We start from the raw sequence: 21,763 nt of genomic DNA, 5'->3' as shown, positions 1-21,763 counted from the left end.
TCTTTTAAACTATATTTTTAGGAGATATGAAAGTTGACCATGAATTAGTTTGAATGTTGCTTTATTAGTACAGTGTAAGAGTCGTTCAAATCCTGTAGTGATTCGTAACATATATGTCTGTGTCTCGCATGAATCACACTTGGTCAAAGCGTGGTTTTGGTCAGGCAACTAGTCAAGAATAACAGCACAGTTTTATATTTTAAAGATGATGAGCTACAAGGTATAGAAGTAGAAGGTGAGTCCAAAGAGAAGGAGGAAGAAGAGGAAGCAAAGGAAGAGAAGCAAGAAAGAAAGAAAGAAGAGGAAGAGGAAGGAGAGGAAGAAGATGACCAGGACATCATGAAAGTCCTGGGAAATTTGGTGGTAGCCATGTTCATTAAGTACTGGATTTATGTCTGTGGAGGCATGTTCTTCTTTGTCAGCTTTGAGGGTAAAATCGTAATGTACAAAATCATCTACATGGTGCTGTTCCTATTCTGTGTGGCCTTGTATCAGGTACGTGGAACCATTGTTTCTCTACTGTGTTATTCCCACATGTACCCCAGCTTCATTTAAAGAGATTCTGGGTTAGTACAATCCCATGAACATATTATATGAAGTGGTTAATGGGATTTAAACATTATATCCTAAGAATCCTAAAATGTGACATGACTGTCTTTAGCTTTTTCATGATTTTAAACTGTAGGTTCTTCAAAATGTCAGAAAAAAGTTTTTCAAAATTCTTGATAAAAGTACACTGGAAAAAGAAGCGTGTATAATTGGATTGTATTTTTGAATAGAAATTTAAGAACCATGGCTGAATCATCTAAATTAGTGGATCATTCCCCATTTCACTTGAATTTGGGGTTTTGGAATCAGAAAACTATCTATCTACACACACGTACTTATAATGCTTCAGCTGCTTTAGTATGTAATTACTTAACATTTTTTAAAGATTTTACTCTCCACTCACTCAATTTTAACTGACAATATTGTCTAGGCAGTAACAAGTGAAACAAATATTCTTGCAGATAGCCTACAAAATAAATAAAGCAGCTACAGTTAACAATTATTTCATGTGAGGACAAAAATGTCTACCAGTATTTACTATGAAATCAGTAAACTTTTGCATACTTTTAAAAATCCAGGGTAGATGTTCTCCAATGAATATCCACAAGCTTAGGGTAAAGGTGGTTGTTCCACCTTTTTACTTACATGATATTGCATTAAATTTCAAAACTGCCCAGTCTTATAATACGAACAACAGCAGCAGCTACCATTCCTTGAATGCTTCCTATATGCCAGGTACCCAGCTTGGAGTCAAAAAAATATTATTTATCTCATCCTCAAAACAACTCTGTAAAATACGTACTTACAGAAGAGAAAACTGAAGCTCAGTGGGCCCAGCAACTTGCCCAGAGACACAGCTAGCAGCAAGTGGTAGGACTGAGATTCTAAACCAGACCCATTCAACTGAATTAGGAAGAGAGTATTAAAAACTGAAAGTTAAAGAGACTTTTTTCAAACATCAGTAAATATAATCATCTCTGTTGGTTGAATAAACCAAATGTTTTTGTGAATTTTCCTATAACTTATTTTTATTTTGTGTTTGGTTTTCAACGTCTGCTTTCAGGTGCACTATGAATGGTGGAGGCGAATTCTAAAATACTTTTGGATGTCAGTGGTTATTTACACTATGCTGGTGCTTATTTTTATCTACACGTATCAGTTTGAAAACTTCCCAGGCCTGTGGCAAAATATGACTGGGTTGAAAAAAGAAAAGTAAGCCATCTTGACTTATGATGAGATGTGAAAGTGAGAAACACGATGAAGACTTGAATGCATGTTGTTCAAAACTTCTTTAAGGAAGATTTTAGTAAAAATGACCAAGATGTGAGCCACGTCTAAGAGTTTATGGAGAGCAGAACTCATGTCTTAGGCACCTTTGTGTTGTCTGTACCTATCCCTGAGCTTGGCACATAGTAGGCGCTCAATAAATGTTAATGAAATGGCATTTTCCAATGCCAGTTTCACATGAAATAGACCTGCTTAGTCGTTTCCAGCCCTGCTTCATGCTGTCCAAACTGGAACTCCGTTCTTGCATGAGTCATGGTCCATGGACTCCGAATGTAAAGACAGCAGCAGGTCCTCATTGATGTTGCAGGTGCTGAGATTCCAGGGGGTAGGTAAAACCAGGGAAAAAGAAATTTGTGTGAGTGCTAAGAAAGTGATGAGATAGTTTGGCCTGTGCACGCACTAGATAATGCTCTGCCCTTTTCCATTTGCTTCCGTAAACTTCTAAAATCAGTTTGGAAATCCAGCTAGAATTGGGAGTGGCCAGGAAACCCTGGTGGCTTAGTGGTTAAGAGCTACGGCTGCTAACCAAAAGGTTGGCGGTTCAAATCCACCAGGTGCTGCCTGGAAACTCCATGGGGCAGTTCTACTCTGTCCTATAGGGTCACTATGCATTGGAATTGACTCGACAGCAATGGGTTTTTTTAAGAGAGAAGTTTTAAAGGACAGGGTCATAATATAGCACCTCTTTAGGTTTTATTGAACTCTATTGACACAGACATTGTCCTGTGCTGAAGACACAACAGGACATGAGGCGAACATGGTCTACGCCCTGTGAGGCTGATATTGTAGGAGAGATGAACAGAACATCACTGCCTGTGCCAATGCATTAATTATAGCAAGAGAAGAACAAGTAAGTGCAAAGGTTCCTTACAGGACAGAACTCTGGTGTCTGAGGAGCCGCAGAAAGGGCCACTGCCTGGGACCAGGCTAGAGTGCGACAAGTTCAACCAGGCTGGTTAGAGAGTTCAGCGAGGCATTGGATGTGCATGGCGCTGCAGATAGTGGTGGTTTCTGTTTCATTCTTGGTAGATTTGAAGAGTCTTTAAAGATTCCTTGGCTACCTGAGAAAAAGTGATTTGTGGGGAAATGAGTAGAAACAAGAAGATCAGTTAGCCAGCGATCACAGTGATCCTGTGAGAGATGGCAGTGGCCTTGCCAAGCATGAGAGCAGCAGACAGGATGGGAATGGAGAGATGCAAGAAGTGGTTAGGAGTTTGGAGGAAACGTGGATGAACTATGGATGATGGAAAAGAAAGAGCCTTGGCTCGCTTCTCATGTATGAATTTTGCACAGGGTAGATGGTTGCACCATGTATTGGGGAGAGGGCAATGGAGAACAGCTTTGTTGACGAAAATAAGGAAATCAAGAATATTGGGTTTGTTCAGATTTTTTTAATGGTTGTAAAAATATGTATAATAGAACATTTACCAGTTCAACAAAGAATACTGTTTTGAAAACATTAAATATTAAATAATTGTGAAGTAACGAATTTCAGGAAGAAATATGGATACAAGAGTCTGTAGGAGAAGATTGCTGTAGATACACATGATACAGTCAGAAGCATAAAGATGGCTTGTAAATCCAGGAGAGATTAGGTAAGATTAAAAAAAGGACAGCTAGAGGAGAGACACAACATGGAGTCCTAGAGATGTTCCAGCAGTTAGAAGTCAGCGTTTAAAGAGAAGACAGTGAAGGAAGAGGAAAACCAGGGAAGTGTTGTGGCATCAAAACTAAGACTGTTCCAAGAAGGACTAGAGGTGGAATTAAAGAGAAGTAGCCAGTGAATTTAGCAATATCAGGACTTATTGACCATTGTAAAAGCTGGTGAATTGGGTTGGTGAAAACAAAAACCAAATTAGAACGTGTGGAAAAGTAGGAGGCAATAAATGGTATAACTAAAAACAAATGGTATAACTGAAGAGAGTAAAAAAGAATGTGATATAGTTTATGACAAAGAGAGTGTGCCTTCACTGCCTAAGAAAGTTTCTTGCTTTTTCTTTTGTTTTGTTTTACAGGCTTGAGGATCTCGGCTTAAAACAGTTTACTGTGGCTGAACTTTTCACTCGCATATTCATCCCCACCTCCTTCCTGCTAGTGTGCATTTTGCACCTCCACTACTTCCATGACCGGTTTCTTGAACTCACAGACCTCAAGTCCATTCCCAGCAAAGAAGACAGCACCATCTACAGGTGAGTGAGTGTACCTGGTGTCCAGAAGGCAGCCTTCCTCCCCCACTTTTGATTGCCCACCTTGCAGGAAGCCAATAATCCGACTTAGAGTTTCAACCCTCAATTTTCCATGAGTACCAACCCATGAGTGAAAAAAAAAGAGAAAAAATAGAATATTTGATGAAACTTTCTAAAACAATTGGTAGGGACTTATCACTGGTTAATGTAAAAAAAAAAGTGACCTTGATATTCACGTGAGTAGATTCAGAGCTATGTAGACTAAAATACTTTATATAGTTGGTGATGTGCATTTCCTGTCTAGGCACGATGTTTATATATTTTTAGGACATTTACAGAATCTGATTAATTCCAGGGATGAGTTTTCTGTTACATTGACTACCAATAAAGCAGCCACCAGGAGAGCATATGAGAAGACAGGCAGAATTTTCCCTTCTCTTTTGGAAATGAAGAACCTTGGCTAAATGAACAGAGTCTGAAATCTGCTAGTAACTAGAAAGGAAAGTGAAGACAATATGTCATCTGCCATCAGCTTTCTCTTGTTGTTTTCTCATCTGTAAATATAAATTGTTTTCAAGTAACAAATGGGTGATTGTTTGTTCTGCCCTGTTTATTGAAATCACCGTGAGTTATCTCACATCCCTTAGTCTGTTCCGTCACAGGGGTATTACAAGCATTCTTCAAATGAATGCTAACACTAATTTTCTTCTATGCCTCATATTTAGCCTATGGTAATCAGTTCTTGGAAAAACTCTTGTTAAGCCACCGAGGTAGCGAAGGGCTGTACTAGGGACCCTATTACGAGTATGGATGCTACAGTTGAAAATTTCCTATAACCCTTGGACTTCAAAGAGGAAAAAAATGAGTGTATCAAGAAGAAGATGAAGCAGTATTTTATCATACACATTTTATAAAATAGTAAACTTTAAATTTCTGCTGTAGTAGAAACTGGAAAGGATGATTGTTTTAACACTGCTTGTGAGCCTTGTGAACAATTACGTGTGTGTGTGTATGATTAATCAAATACATACATGCTTCTGTAAAATAGTATTCGGTATTCAACTCTGATTATTTAACGTACTTCATTTAATTATAAACCCTTACCGTATTTTTCGAAAAGTCATATTCAGTAAAAAAAATCTTTTAGTAAGCAGATTTGTTTGTGGAAGAAACGTAATTTTTGTTCATTGCTAACAATAGCTTTTTAATTTTTTTCTTCTAAATGTCTTTTGTTTCCTTCTATATTTTATCTTCATTGGAAGTTCCTCCAGTATATTGAAGCTTTTCCTTGCAATTATATTTATTGTCATGTTTCTGAGGCTTCTGTTATGCAATTAAATAGGTAAATAGGTCACAGTTTACCCAGAAAAATAGACATTTTTCAGAGCTGTAGAAGATAGTATGGTTCAGCAAAGATTTTACAGGACCAAAGAATCACAGTTGTTGGGACTGAGATACATGAAAAGTGAATTTGCCCCACAGATTTTCTTTTAAGAATACATGCTTTATTCAATTAGGAGGATTCGTGGAAGGACTACAGCATCAGTCAGCAAGTCTGAAGAGTTTAGGCTCCAGAGATTTCATTTTTAGTTCTGTGGATAAAAATTTTCTGGAACCTTAGGTTCTGTGGCTTTGAAAGACTCATCAAGCTTGCAATTTGGGTATTTCTTTCAAGAGTTTAACATAAAAGTCCCCAAATTTTACCTTTAAACATTCGATATCTTTTTAGCAAAACTTTCCCAATGTAGTATTTTTCTTACTAATAATTTTTATAGTATTTTTTGTTCCTAGAGTCCTAATCAATGGCTGCATTAAAGTCAAAGTGATGAAGAAAAAGAAATACTGTCAGGGTTTGGTTTCACTGCCATGTTTGCTTTCTCTGCTCCTACCTCTTCAGTAGGTGCTTTACAAACAATGGCACACAGAGTGGAATAACCAATTAATTGTATTTGTCAAAGTGATCTCAGCACTATTGTTTCTGTAAATATTCAACTGTCCTTTCCTTGCTTCGTTGTGTGTGTGTGTGTGTAGGCAAATGTCATTAGGGTCTGAAGCAGAGTTTATTCTGTTTAGCTTTACACAGTTTCCAAAGTTAGTATCAAGTAGGCATTCTCAGGAATATCATTTGACTTATATCTTGATAATAATATAATTAATTGTAATGGATTGTATAATATTTTATTAAGAACTATTTGAATATTCATTACCTTTATATCACTTTAATTTGTCGATGATTTGTTTTAGAAACCATTGTTATTCATATAGAAATAAAACAACTATTTTCTTTTCAGTTCAGTGTCAGAAAACGTGGAATACGGTGACTTAGTACGATTTTCTTGTTTCTTGTGGAAAAGAAGCAAGCATTAAGCTTTTAGACTATATTTTATTTGATAGAATGTACTTGGAAAATTTCAGCTTTGCACAGTTTTAGTAAAACATCTTAGATGGGTAGGCATGAGAAGAATGTAGAGACATGTGTCTCTGAGCATTTTTCCTGGCTATGTTGAATTTCATGTTGGTACTGACCCTTGAGGCCACTGCGCCCTCAGTGCATGAACTGCGTTTCTGGTGAGACAGGCCTGACGGGAGCCTACTGCTCGCCATGCCCACCTAACAGTTTCCTCTCTCTCCTTGTCTCCCCCTGCCATCGCACGCACTCTGTGCTCCGTCTCTCCTCGTAGCCATGCCAAAGTCAATGGCCGTGTGTATCTCATAATAAATAGGTGGGTACTTCGATCTTCTCTCTCTTGTTTTTGCTAAACACCATTTCTTGTTACTGTATTGCCCTCCTTACTGCTTTATAAATGAAAAGTGACCTCTGGCAGTAGGCAAGGCCCCAGGAATACTCCTAGGTGTGTGTTGCTCTGTGCACTGGTGATTAGACTGAGGAGTGCTGTCCACTGGGTTTGGAGGTTGTCAGGGTCTTCAGCTGGTGCTCTGCCTATCGTCTTGTCCAAACTTATGCCCCACCAATTTCGTTCTTTGGCAGAATGAGTCCCCAGGCTTGCTGACAGCTCACCTCCTTCTAGAACATATAATTTAGAGCTCAGCTTAAGAACCGTCTCTTCCACAAACTTTCCCATCAAGGCCGGCATCACCTGCTGAAAGTTCTCTGCCCTTCCTCTGACTCCTCATTGCCCTGTGTCACTGCTGCTCCTCTAGTCTCCTCTAGTCACTGCCTCTGGTCTCCAGCTGCCTGCTCCCAACCTGCTCCCCCTTGCTAGAGGCAGGTGCACCTCAGGGCTGGACCCACTGTGTAATCCACCAGAGGTCTACAGACCACCTACCACAAGGCCTTCTCATTAGGTGATACCCAGTAGATATCTGATGAATGAAGTGAACATAGGCACAAGAATATGTGATTAAAAGAAAATGAAAACATCAATTTCTTCAAATACGTGTCCAGCCTTCAATGATCAGCCTATCATTGAAGAATGACATTTTACATTGCCAGGTTTCACAGCTTGTTTGGGCACAACAAAAGGTGCAAAGATAGGCATTGAGACATGGTCCTTCCCTCTGAATGCTCATCATCTAGCCGGGGAAATAAAACATGCAAAAATAACCACACACAATAAAAAGTAATGCTTGGTAAGTGTTGTATATAGCATTATCCTCAAAGTGCCCTGAGAGTACAGAGAAAGATCCTTTGGGATATAATTTACTAAAACTCCTACCACTTTATTAAGTAGGTGAAATTAAAATGTTCACTCCCATAACTCCATGTCCTTAAGTAATAAAGGTAGTAATTTAGTTAGCGGAGACATGCATCTGCAGTGAATCCAATTAACAAAATAATTCTTAGAGAGGTCTTGGTTTTCTGATCCATCAGTTTTTCTCTTTGGTAAAATCTTAAGATTGACAAAGGCCAGCAGACGCAGGAAGGCAGGACTCACAGGAGGGAGCCTGAGAAATGCTCCGCATCCACCATGCGTAGTGCTGGAGGAGGTGGAGCAGGCTGACTGCCTCGAGGGCCCCTTTTGTTGATAGTCGAAGAGACGAAAGTCAGCCCCTTCTTAGCTAACAGAGAAGTAAGATGTAGACTGTAGCCGAAAATGTCGACCAGCTCTTTAAGTTTCAAGTAGAAGGACTTTTTCTCCCTTTCACCCTTGTTCTAGCTGTATCTTCTCTCGCTCTCTCTCTCTTTTGCTCTCTCTCGCTCTCTCTCACTCCCCCCACTCTCGCTCTTTCTAACCTCTCTGTCTCTCCTTCTCTGCCTGTCTCTGTGTTTCTCAGGAAGGATTACCAATCGCTTTATGAGGAAACAGTTGAGACGTAAACTAAGGCAGGAGGTGCCTTTGGTAGGCTCCCTCTGCAGCACCAGGTACACGTTCCTGTCCTGTTGTTCCAGACTTTCTCAGGAGAGGAATGTGTCCAATGAATTCACTCAGGATTTTTTAGAAAACAGTATTAGGATTTAAAGTCACCCTCCCCCCAAAAAAATTAAAAACCTGAAGCATTCCATCTTTAGTACTCACTTTTTCCAGTGAAATTTCTCATTTTTCTGTGAATGTTAACATTTTAAGAAAGGCCAGAGCTATGCCCCAGGGAAAACCTTAGCAGACAAACCATCTCTTACTTTACAATGTACTCCTGAAATGCTGTGTGTAAGGTGTGCCCAGGAGCACTAGTGGCACAGTGGTTAAGATCTCAGCTGCTAACCAAAAGGTCAGGAGTTTGAACCCACCAGTGGCTCTGCAGCAGAAAGATGTGGCACTCTGCTTCCATGAAGATTACAACCTAGGAAATCCTATGAGGCAGTTGTGTTCTGCCATAGGGGTGGCTATGAGTTGGAATCAACTCAAGGGCACACAACCACAAAAAAGTGTGCCCGGTTTTCAAAAGGCCGTACTAGAGGTGAATGCTTTTGTAAAGTAAATGCGCTTTTTTTCTCCCGTAATTTATTTCTTCATGCTTGGTGCTGTTTCATAAGGAAAAAAACGTGCTTTTAAATGTTCTGTCCGGAAGGAGTGATCACACCTACAGTTTAACTAACATAATCTTCTGGGTTGATGACAATTTAGACATTACCTTATAAGGTGTGGGGTAACCCGTTGCCATCAAGTCGATTCAGACCCACAGTGACCCTGTAGGGCAGAGTAGAACTAGGGGCAGAATAAGGTGTGGGGAAGGCCAATGTATTCAGGGCATTGGGTAGCTCTGATAGAATTTTAGTAATATGAATAATCGTGGGGGAAGTCCCAAAGGAATTAGTAAAAAGTATGAATTAGAGTATTTTAACAGAAGTAATGTATTTTACTCCCAAGTACAAAGACCGGAGCCATTGTATCCACCCTGCCTCGTAGACTTTTTGGAGGAGTAGTTATTACACACATTTAAGATCTGATATTAAATTCACAAATCCATACCTTATGTGTATAAAGCATTCATTCTCGTAAAAGTACTTTCAAGTCCTAGAAAATAGTTTACCTTAAAAGATATAAATATTCTACTTTATTACTTATAAAGATTGCAAATTTGCAAGGCATCTTTTTTTTCCAGTAATTTAACAAATGGAGTAAGTGTGCAGTTAAAATTATTACATATGCCAAATTAGAATAGTTATTAATGAATGGAATTTAGACTAGTAAGATTTTACAGTGGTGGAATTTCCATCTTGTTAAATGGAAATGGGTGGTACAGTGGTTAAAAGCTGCAGCTGCTGACCAAAAGATCAGCAGTTCAAATCCACCAGCTGCTCCTTGGAAACCCTATGCGGCAGTTTTGCTCTGCCCCATAGGGGCGTTGTGAGTCTGAATTAACTCAACAGCAACGGGTTTGGTTTTGATTTAAATGGAAACTAGCTTAATGTGTGGCTTTTCAAAGTCAAGTCCTAGTACAAAATTAAACCTTTCGGCTATTTGGGTAACATAATTTGTTTCTTCTGTTTCAAATAAGAATGCTTCTGCATAGTGCGGAATTCGTTCACCACACATTCAACAAATCATAGAGTACACCAAGCACTTGACTTTACGTTTTGTGAGGGAGGTGACTAGAGTAAGATTATATTTCTTCAGGGGGAGATTCCCAAGAAGACAAATAATGAGACTAAAACGATGTAGGTACAGAGAGAAACGCGCAAATTGAGGATTGTACAGCACTGTGGACGCACAAAGGAAATAGCGATTGGGTAGACAAACGGATTCTCATCTTCGACTGTAGAGCAGAGTGTGAATGGAGAACAACGGATAGTGAGAGAGCAGGAGCTCAGAGCAAGAATCATAGTAAAAGCAAGGTAACAAACTGATAGGTAAGGTTAAAGAAAATGCAAAGGGAAGAAATGGAACTCCCTATGGAGAAAGGTAGGCAAAATACCGTGATTTCAAGTGTCTGGGGTTTCTCTGAAAATCCAGAATTTATCTCCAGTTCTATTTGGAGCCCCAAAGTAAAAATCCTTTATATGACGATTAGGCGATTAGCATATGATAATTAGAAAAGAATTATCAGTATTATAATCTCCTTAGCCTGAAGTTTCAGGGAAAGTTTTTACTAAAGTTTGTTTTTCCCCTAGTATTTGAAAAATCAAGATTCTTTTATTTGCCAGGGATGGGTGTGGGGCTTCACAAATTGTCCTGGAACCCAAAGCAAGGTATACAGGCTTTCCTCAAGAACCAGCAGAGCTGTTGATCATAGCAAGCTAGTCATTAATCTGCCTCTGAAATCGCGTTGTATGGACCCCACCACGTAGCCCCCTTCTGCAGCCATTTCCTGTGGTTCGTGAAGTAGTCGGAGGGCACAGCAGACAGACGTTGAGAATTCATGCAGATTCCCGAGAAAGGAATGTTTGTTCCTTTTCTTCCGCATGGCCATTTCAATGTACGAGTTCTGTTAAAGAATGTTGACAGAATTACAGCCTGAGTTTAGTTTACCTTCTTTGTTGTTCAGCTTTGTGTGGGCCCTTGGAGAGGAATGTTTCTAACTATGCCTGGTCATGAGCATCTATTTATGATACAGATTATCAAAACCTAGTGCATAAGAATCGATCATTAGAAGATGGTTCCTTGCTTTAGTATTCCTGTGAACGAGGCACTGTGTTAAGCACTTAACAGAAATCACCTCAGTATTCACAACATCCTACGAAATAGGCACTGACATCCCATTTTACATATCAGTAAACTGAGACTTCAAAGACAGGTTATTTTCCCATGTCACACGGCAGGACGTTTTCTAGATGGGGTTTGAAAATGCACATCTTTATGCTTCAAAAGCCCATCCTCTTAACATGGCTCTATATTGGCTCCAAACATGCTATGATGAAAATGCAGGAGAAAGGGAAAGGAGTCGCATAGGTGTCTTTAAAGTAGTAAGCTCCAATCACGCAATTACAATATTTTGACCTGTATGTGTTTTATGCATGCAGGCTTTCATAGACACATACTGCGGAAATTTCTCAGATAGTTAAGAAACTTCTCAGCTAGGAAATGATAGCTTGATGGGTGCAGTTCCTTCTTTGTCATTCACTGCCAGCTCCTGATGTTAGACAGCCCCAGAAGGCACCAGGTCTTTTAGGACCTGTTCCCTCAGAAGGGTCAGGTCAGAGGGAAAAGGACAAAATTAGATGTGGAGATCTGCTTCTCTCCTATCCCCAACCACATTGATACCTTGTAGAATATCATAGGTTTCCAGAAGACTGACTTCTAAAAAGCTTGCTCCAGTGTTCTCTTTTGATCCGTTTGTCCAATGGTCTGTCCTCACTATGCCTGCCTGTGCCTGGTGTTTGGGGACCGTTTGCTCTGTATCCACAGTAGCAGCTGCAGACAGAGCGTCATCTCTTTGAGTGTCACTCTGTAAAGGGTAGTCATTACTAGAAAGTTCTTTTCTCCTCAGTAAGAGGTCCCAGCACTCTTAAATGACCATACTTCCACACTAAAAACTCCTGAGCTGCTTGTCATCGTGAGAAGTATCTTCTCACTTGTAAAATGTAACTCTCTGGCAAGGTTGAAGAGAACAAACACACACAGACAACTGAGTAGCAGCTGACTGGCTTTGCATTTAATGGCATTTCATATTGGAGTCCTGACGAAGTAGGAACAGCAAACGTGTGACCTAAGCGTTGGTGTTCAGGACTGACTTATGAGCTAAGGTGCTGCAGCTTCAACAGTGATTAGCTTTCCAGAAGTCGGGAGAGTGACTTGACTAGCTTGATAGGAAAGTAGTATTCAGCTTCATTTCTTCCACCAATGTTGAACCACCCTCAGAATGTTCTTTCTTCATTAAATTAATCATTAGGTTCTGGTGTACCATAAATTAACTCTTGACACCCTGTTGAATGGAATTTCTTTTGAGTAATAACCTCTCTAAAAGTCTAGGGACAATGTAGAATTATTACAACGGTTATCCAAAATGACAGGTGTGTTTAGAAATGTAAAATCAGCAAGTTGAAAGTAACCTTAGATTTTATCTAATCAGACTGTCCCATTTCATAGGAATTAAACTAAATTCCAGGAAGGGTAAATAATTTACTCTGAGCTCACAATTATTGCGGTAGAACAATTTTATCAATCATCGTCCACTCAGTAGCAGGCTGAAATGTACAGACTGATTGCAAATGGAGTGGATTATCAGTATGTCCAGTAGACCTTCTCCTGGGGCGCACTGTGTTGTCCCCAGATGTTGTTTAAAACGCTCACTTGAATCTCAATAAAACATATATACACGTATTTTTTAGATGAAATAGAAGGCTCATACTCGTTATTGCCCATTGTGAAACAAGCTCCAGAGTTGTCCGGGCTCGGTGAAAACGCCATCTCCTGTGCCCCTGTGGCCCGGGCACTCCCGCGATGGCCAGTGCCAGCAGTTTCCATCGGTGTAGAGCTTACACCAGTAAACCTCAGAAGGGAACCTGTTACAGACAGCTTACTCCTGAAAGATTTAGCTTCCACTGCATTACCCTTTAAATGCTCAAGCAGGATGAGTCCAGAATCAAAGCAACTTGTTTAAAATTCAGATGATTCAATTCTCGTGGGATGGTTTGTCTCATTGATAAGAAAGCGTGATGTAATTTGCCTCAGTAGTCTGTCTGTTCTTCCCCGTACCATCCTGCCATCCCGCTCACTCTCAGATCAGCTGCCAGCACAGGGTCTGCAGCCAAAGCTCGCTCTCGGCGCCGTCCTGGAATGCACCTGGCCCTAGGCCGTTGCTGCAGCTGGTGTGCAGGAATGCAATTGCGGATGTTATGTCGCATGATGTGTGATCTCTGACATTCCTTATAATTCTTCTGTTCTCATCTCCTCTTTTTCCTTTCTATTCCAATTACTTTGAGCAGCATCAAGAAAAAATTACCAATCCACCAAAATGAGTAAGTCCCCCTGTGAAGTCATGAAATGCTTGCTCTCCATGATGCCATTTCATGCTTCTACAGCCTAAACTCTGGCCATTTTCTCCCCCGGGAAAAATGTCAAGTTTAGGTGTCGATAGCTCTCGTGACTCATTAATCACCAGAACCTAAATTAGAAAAGCTAACAAAACCTGAGTTTACAGTTTGGTTTTAGAAAGTGGTAAAAAAAAAATAAAAAAAGTAACAAGATGCTCACACCCCACAATGGAAGACCTTTGACCTGCACTGATTTTCAGTTTTGTGCACCCTCCTTTTACATGCCCCTCACTTGAGCCCCCTGACAGCCCCTCCTCCTCTGACTCAGCCCCTCTCTGCCCACAGACTGGCTCATCCCGAAGGCAGCCTTCCTGACCTGGCCATGATGAACCTGACCGCCAGCCTGGAGAAGCAGGAGGGGAAGAGAGCAGAGGAACCCGGAGAGAAGACCCCAGGGGGTGGCTCGGAGAACACAGAGAAGGGCCAGCCTGGGAAAGACAGTGAGGAGGATGAGGAGGGTGAGGCTGAAGAGGAGGACTCAGAGGAGGAGGAAGAAACGTCAGGTAAGCAGCCCTCTACCAGTGTGCTCAGGAAATACTAACTGGCAGACAGAGTGACTGACACACAGATGGGCTCCCAAAGAAGATATGTCTGCCCAGTCAGTTAAACAGCAGTTTTAACTGTAGTTATTCTGCACCATAGTTTAACTATACTGTAGTGTGACTATACCATAGTTTAACAATACTGTAGTGATACTATACTGTGGTTTAACTACACTGTAGTTATACTATACCATGGTTTAACTATACTGTAGTGACACTATACCATGGTTTAACTGTACCGTAGTGATACTGTACCATGGTTTAACTGTACCGTAGTGATACTGTACCATGGTTTAACTGTACCGTAGTGATACTGTACCATGGTTTAACTGTACCGTAGTGATACTGTACCATGGTTTAACTGTACCGTAGTGATACTGTACCATGGTTTAACTGTACCGTAGTGATACTGTACCATGGTTTAACTGTACTGTAGTGATACTATGCCATAGTTTAACTATACTATAGCAGTTGCATTTGCTCCAATAACTTCCTTTGAAAAGGGCAGGCAGCTGGTTATCAATTAGTAATCTGCCACAGTGATCCTGTCAGAGCCTGACTGGGTTTGGCACTTACCATTTTCTGATCAGCCATCTCAGAGAGGGAAGCTCCCACCAGAAGCAAAAGCAGGCAGCTGTGTGGAGTTCCTGAAAGTGCAGACATGGCCTCTTCAAACACGTTCTTTAACCAATCATTCTGAGGCTTTTTCAGGAAACCGGTCTTTTAGAGTATATTTCTGGTTCTGTTCTAGCGCTAAAGGACATGGGAACTGGAGGCGGAAATAATGCAACTGGATAATAATCACTTTAGGCAAACTCTGAGAGGTGTTTTATTGTGGCGGTCATTTTAGGGCATTCCTTTTGGTTCTTTAAGCTCTTCTTTCCTGATTTTTTTTCCTAGACTTAAAATGATGTGTTAATATGGCATGATGAGAATGGGGCACCCTCGCTGATCAGGAAATGTGACCTGACAGATAGTACTGCAAGGCAGAGAACTTAGAGAATTAGTGTATTCCGTAATTCCCAGAAAATAGGGAGAAACCAGACAGCATGGCTTTTGGGGGTGCTATCTGGGGCTATGCTGCTAAGTGCTGTGGTTGTCTTTGCTGGACCTCTGTGCTTCACAACAGTAGAAAATAAAGAAGTGGCATGAGGGGGAAGATCCCTCTCAAAGGGTAAACTCCTCCAGAACCTGATCCCCTTCTTCCACTCACCTCAGAAGACCCTGGAAAGGCCCAGAAACGCCCTCTCCGTACGTGGGTGACATGTGCTTCTCAGTGGGAAGGAGAGAACCAAGCAGGCAAAACAAGTGATACTATTATAAAACTAGGATTTTATTACACTGCTTCAGACAGGACTTGAGCTTTGCTCATAGGGTCTCACCAGAAATTGAACTATACCTTGTTAGCCCACCTCTTTGTCTGCACCTGTCCTTGGCACCTGCCCCCTTTTTCCCCTTTATAGTGTGCTCATGTATTACCCGGACATTCCTATTGACTGTCATCTGAGCTACTCAGTAAAATGAGCATTTTCCCAGTAACTGAAACCTTCCTTAAGCTGAGCCCAGTAGGCTAATTGTTGTAACTACCCAAGCTATGCAAAGAAGCTACTCACAGAGACTTAGGTCTTAACATCCCCATGAGCTTGTGAGCTTTTGTCTACACATATGGTGATGTGCTGGTCTGCACAGCAGCCCTGTTGTAACTTTCATTCATATTAACCAGTATAGTCCTTCCTGACTGAAGCCTGACCCAGTCTCCACAATATTGCTCCCTGGCACACTGTAGAAAGAATAAAGACTAATTTGATAACAACTGTGATTGGAATGCTTCTCCTCACACTTTGTGAGACTGGATCCTTGGAGGGGAGCGGTGTCTGCCATGGGTGCTCTGGCTCGCCCTCCAGAAAGACCAGAGCTCCATCCACTTCCTGGTTAAGCTCCAACGAAGGGCAATCACCAGTTACAGAAGCATAGCTTTGGCAAGAAAGATGCCATTTGGAGGACTCTTCGATTATTAACATTCCCGGGAAATAGGGACACATGGCTCAGCCTTAAGAGTAAATAGACCTAAATGTTTAGTTACACAAATTTAATCAAAAGGTGTATAAGAGTAACATTGTCCCTCAGACTGTCAGTGTCTTATATCCAAGTTATCATCATGACATGGAAGTTTTGGACTGAATATCTTAGGGTTCTCTGTGTGTGTGTGTGTACATATACAGAGACAGAGACAGAGAAACAGAGAGAGATGTATTTTAAGGAATTAGCTCACACTTTTGGAAACCGTGGTGGCATAGTAGTTAAGAGTTCAGCTGCTAACCAAAACCTGACGGCAACAGGTTTTACTGTAGGGACTGGCAAGTCCCAAATCTGTAGGTCAGGCAACAGGCTGGAGACTCCTGCAATCTTGTGTCCCATAACGCATAGGTCAGGTAATAGGAAAATTAGAGGAGTCTGGCAAGATGTCTATTTATAGTCCAGAGGCAGAACTCACCCTAGGGAAATACCTTATTTTTCTTAAGGCCTCCAACTGATTGGATGATGCCCACCCACTTTATGGAGGGTACTTGGAGCCCTGGTGGCATAGTGGTTAAGAGCTTGGCTGCTAGCCAAAAGGTCGGCTGTTCAAATCTATCAGGCACTCCTTGGAAACCCTATGGGGCAGTTCTACTCTATCCTGTAGGGTTGCTGTGAGTTGGAATCAACTCAGTGGCAACAGGAAGAAGGATTTGCTTTACTTCAGGCCAACTGATTTAATCACATGTAACTACTTCATAACAGAGTCTAGACTAGTGTTTGGCCAAACAGCTGGGCACCATGTTCTAGGCCAGTTGACACACAAAATTAACCATTCCAACCCTTACTTCAGATTTGGTTCTTAGTATTCTTAGAATTCGTTCACTATTTTCAGCTTATAGTTCCAATCTGAAAGTTCCAAGATGTACTTTATATCCTAGCGAAAAGGAAGAAGAAGAGGAGACTTTGTTACGCTCAGTGTGGGTTCCTGTTTTGCAGACCTGAAGAACAAATGGCACCTGGTGATCGACCGCCTCACCGTGCTCTTCCTGAAGTTCCTGGAGTACTTTCACAAGCTGCAGGTGTTCATGTGGTGGATTTTGGAGCTGCACATCATCAAAATTGTCTCATCGTACATTATCTGGGTTACTGTGAAAGAGGCAAGTAAACATTTGTCATATCGTCAGGCTTAATAGAACCACAATTGGCTATTATTTTATTTTCCAACTCCACTGATTTTCAGTGCGATCCCCAGCGTTCTCAAAGGGGCACAGAGGCTTCCACATGCAGAAAACCAAGGACAGTTCACCGGTGAACGAGAAAGGAAGATGCAGGGCAAAAGAGGCTTATGGCTTAGTTTCCCATTGGTTTGGCCGCGTTACCAAGATTGCCTGTCTTCATCTAGTCCTCTGTCAGAGCCCACGAGAGCAGCTGCTTTTCTGCACTGTATATGCAACTCCGTCTCCTTCAGTTCTCTTTGAGGAAAACAGTAACATTCCAGTTTATGTTACTAAGGAGTACACTTAGGTTCCAAAATTTTATAGATTCTTTAATAGAGCTCATCTGGTTTATTATTGGATTTTTTGAAACCAGACACAGAATCTTTGAATATGGTCTATTTTCTCATCTGTAAAGAGGAGAGTCATCATTCAGCCAATAATTATTTAATGTTTACTGCATAAAGATTTAGCTCTCTTTCAATTTATTCAACAAATATCCTCTCATACTTTTAGTTTTCCTGGACTGTTTTTGAGTTGTGGCAATCCGAGGAGTCTTTGTCCTCTAGAAATTTACCATTAAGCCAAGGAACTACTGCTTATAATTTTTTAAAACTTAAAACCGCCACCTAGGTGACCTAAAAAGTTTCACAAATGGATAGTTAATTCGAGCTCTCCAGTCTAACTGGAACTTTCTCCCATCCCACACAGTTATTAACCATCTGAAATGGATCAGTGATCACTGCCAGGTGGGACCAAACATAGAGACCACTCTCCCTGTGAAAGTGACATATGCTCCATAGTTAAGCAGTCAAGTCTATGTTTTAATTGAAACCAAAAATCTAGCTTAATATGTATATTAAATAAGAACAAAAGAGTTTAAGCATTCTAACTGTACAGGTGAATTGATCAATCCAGACAGAATTTTAGGGTCAGAATATTCCAGAGAAATGAAAAAGTAAAAGAGAAGGGATTTGACTAAAAATGAGTGAAGGCCATTCCAGAATCAACCAAATCTACTGTACAGATGATTTTCAGTTGCATCAGATGGAGTTCTGGAGGCATATTGAGACAATTTCATGATGAGAGTAGACACCAAACAAAGAGAACTTAGTGGGGGCACAACACAGAGTATCCACTATCTGAAACCCATCCAGAAAGAGAAAGGGAGAGTTCTAAACACCACTTTCTTACACATCTTGAAAAAAGGCAGGCACTTAGTTTTCTCTGAATTATCCTTAATGAGTCTGGAGAATATGGTCTCCTTGGTAAGACCATAAGATAAATAAGGAACCATGATCTATTCATACTGTTATGCTGTTAGAAAAGTGGCCTCTAAATGGAATTGGCCTAATAGTTCTTCTCTCTGATTGTGCAGACTTCCAGAGAGCCAGATTTTCACTTCTAATTTTATCTCTTCAAATCATGCCAGAGACTCACGAGGCTCCTGCTGCTGACAGTACCCGCCCAATCCTGTGTTTGTAAAGTGTTGCAGCACAGTGCCCCACCAGTGTTGGGCTCAGCCCACTGGACATGGGGCTCCAGTCCTAAGAGTGAGCTCCTAGATGATCCTGGACTCCATCCTTGGAGGCCTCTCATTTGTCTGCCTGTGGTGTGGTGGTTGGCGCCAGTCTGCACACTCACAGTGATTCTTATGAATGGGGTATAATTATGACACATGGGTAGTAACCCTAAAAAACACCTGTAGTTCTGACCATCATTGTCCGTTTAAACTGTATTCAGCGAGGAAGGTTTCTTCGTGCACCTGAATGCAAAACACAGGGAGTCCCTTCAACTTTCTCGTCATTCCTCAGTAATGGAAAGCCCTACTATTACTTTGAATAGCATTGTCCAGCCACAGACAGTTATCACAACGCTGATCACGTACCCAGGTAGAAGCCTCTCCCCTTTCCAGCGAGCATAAGTGGCAGTCAGGATGTCAGCCAACTAGTGCAGCAGGATGGCTGCTGCTTTTTCTCACACATATCCCCCTTCCAGCTGTTTTCCAGTAAAGTGACTTGCGTTGCTGACCCCCTCACTGGGCCATCAAGTCAGGGTGGGAGACCGTGGCGGTAGGGGGTTTCTGACTGGGCAGACTTCATCGCCAGAGGGCTTCACGTTCTGGGCTGGCAGCTGATTGAACTGCCCTTTCTGTCACAGAGGCTCCACTGGTGGCCTTCTAACCTCAGTGAAATCTGTTTTCCCCACTCTCACCCATCACCTGCCTTGGGCTCCCCACTGTCCACTCTTCTTGGACTCTTCCTGTTGGGGTCCCGTTACTGCCCAGGCAAGCCTCTCAAGCAGCAGTCAGGGGAGCGCCCTGTGCCCTCTCCCTCCCTTCTTCCTTCCTGCACTAGTGCAGGTTGACCCTGATGTAGCAGCCCCCTGGGCCTGCCACCAAAGCAGCCAGTCTCTTTTTGCCACCTGGGTTTTCTGGGTGGAAGCTGGATGTCAGTTCACTGTGCCCAAATCCTAAAATACACATTTCAAGATCTCTGAGTGGTCCTGCTTGAAGTAAGGCTTTGGGTGGAGAGCCTAGCATCCCTTCCCCAACCCTAACACATCATTTCGGGGTTGGGGGGACAGAGAAAAGAGCCCTACCTCTCTATAAAGAAGTCTCTCACATGCCCTCCTGGCATCCTCACTATCTTGACCATTTATATCTTCCTGGTGGACTTTAGTAAACCCTGGTGGTGTGGTGGTTAAGTGCTACGGCTGCACGCCAAAAGGTCAGCAGTTCAAATCCACCAGGCGCTCCTTGGAAATTCTATGGAGCAGTTGTACTCTGGTGGACTTTAAAGTTCTCTAAATGGTTCCAGATTAACTGTTTCAAAAATTTTACATGGTTGGCCAGCACCTCATTTGGGAATTTTCTCTGTCTCTCTATTCTACCCTGATCCCTCACAGTACTTAGTGTTATACAGTTGGAGAAGAAAGGCAAGTCTGGACTCTTTGTGTGTAGTTCTTACAAAGCCCCAGTCTGCCAGTCCAGTGTGTGATGGGTCTGAATCTCACCTCATTAGAAAAGTACTACTTGGCAACCATTTGTATCAGGACTGCCGTGCTGCTCAGCTCAAGGGGCACGTCCACGTTGTAAACTGCGTGGATGGGAGCCCTGATGTGTGCAGGTCTGAGGAGAGACTTCTGCCTCCAGGGGCTCGACTCGCCCATGATGGGAAAACCCCCAGCAGTGACATCTGCTGCACATGCTTACCACTCATGGCTTACAAGTTTCGATTAATGTAGCATATGTCCTTTCTCCAAAACTGCTGATCAGTAAGTGGCAGAGTGATAGCAAAGTAAGCATTCCCAGTTAAATTTTCTAGATTTCCTTTCTTCCCCAATTAATTCTGAAAGGCAGTTCTTGCTACCCCTAGTATTTCAGCATTTAAGTCTCAGAGAGGGGACTTGCCTTGTAGTTAAGTAGAAGAGTAAAACCACAAAAACCAAACCCACTGGGGTCGAGTCAATTCCGACTCATAGCAACCCTATAGGGCAGAGTAGAACTTCCCCATAGAGTTTCCAAGGAGCACCTGGTAGACTCGAACTGCTGACCTTTTGGTTAGCAGCTGTAGCACTTAACCACTATGCCACCAGGATTTCCCAGTAGAACAGTAGCAGGTAACAAATTGCATAATTAAAAATTTTCATGGAGTCTCCACATTTTTTTTTTGTAATTTATTTTATTTTTGTTTTTGTTGAGGACATACACCAATTCAACAATTTCTACATGTATAATTCAGTGACACCGATTATATCCTTAGAGTTGTACAACCATTCTCACGCTCTTCTTCCCAGTTGTTCCTCCCCCATTAACATAAACTTATTGCCCCTTAATTTTCCTAACCGTTCAAGTTGATGTTGTCAATTTGATCCTATATAGCTTAAAAGAACAAGGCTCAAGGCAGAAATTCTTTATTAGTTAAGCTAAATTATTGTTTGCTTTTAAGAAGACTTCAGGGCATATTTTTGGATTAAGATTTAAAGAGTATCTCAGAGCAGTAGTTTCAGGGGTTCATCCATCCTGAATTCTATGAAAATTTGAAGTTCTGTTCTGCATTTTCCCCCTTTTGATCAAGATTCTTCTATAGAATCTTTGATCAATATATTCAGTAATGGTAACCAGACACCATCCAATTCTTCTGGTCTCATGACAGAGGAATCATTTCTCATTTTATAGGTTTATAAGTGAAACACATACCACACCTCCAATAGACCATAGTGCTAGAGCCTGGTACATGTGCAATAAATCTTTATCAATTAAGTACATTGTTAATTCCATATGATAATATTAAATGTTCCTAGGGATTATTTTAACAATATTCAGATATTATTTTTAAACAATACTTAGAATAACTTGATATTTCCCGTGACTGAATAAAATCGCAGTGCTTTCTATTTGTTCAGTGAACTGTTAGCTATGGGAGAACTTCTAGAATTGATGGACATCTTCTCTGATTGATGAACTCACATGCAATCTAAAGCCACATGTTCAAACTGAACTCATTCCTTCCTTAAACCTGCTCACCTCTCAGCATTTCCTATCTCACTTAATAGCGCTATCATCCACACAGGCTCCCAAGCTGGAAACCT

General features: G+C 41.4%; 1 protein-coding gene across 1 annotated transcript in view; it reads left to right on the top strand.

The window, feature by feature from the left end:
- PIEZO2 (piezo type mechanosensitive ion channel component 2) overlaps window positions 1–21,763 on the top strand; it is a 656,646-nt gene that overhangs the window by 530,969 nt on the left and 103,914 nt on the right. The window contains exons 15-19 of the mRNA XM_064294736.1: window positions 206–495; window positions 1,613–1,761; window positions 3,852–4,025; window positions 13,681–13,898; window positions 16,953–17,113. Coding sequence (XP_064150806.1) covers window positions 206–495; window positions 1,613–1,761; window positions 3,852–4,025; window positions 13,681–13,898; window positions 16,953–17,113 — 992 coding nt within the window. The remainder of the gene's footprint in view (window positions 1–205; window positions 496–1,612; window positions 1,762–3,851; window positions 4,026–13,680; window positions 13,899–16,952; window positions 17,114–21,763) is intronic.

This window comes from Loxodonta africana, chromosome 11, assembly GCF_030014295.1.
Source record: "Loxodonta africana isolate mLoxAfr1 chromosome 11, mLoxAfr1.hap2, whole genome shotgun sequence".
In the NCBI taxonomy this organism is placed as follows: Eukaryota; Metazoa; Chordata; class Mammalia; order Proboscidea; family Elephantidae; genus Loxodonta; species Loxodonta africana.
Note: the sequence above shows the minus strand (reverse complement) of the source record. Positions and strands in the feature narration are given on the sequence as shown.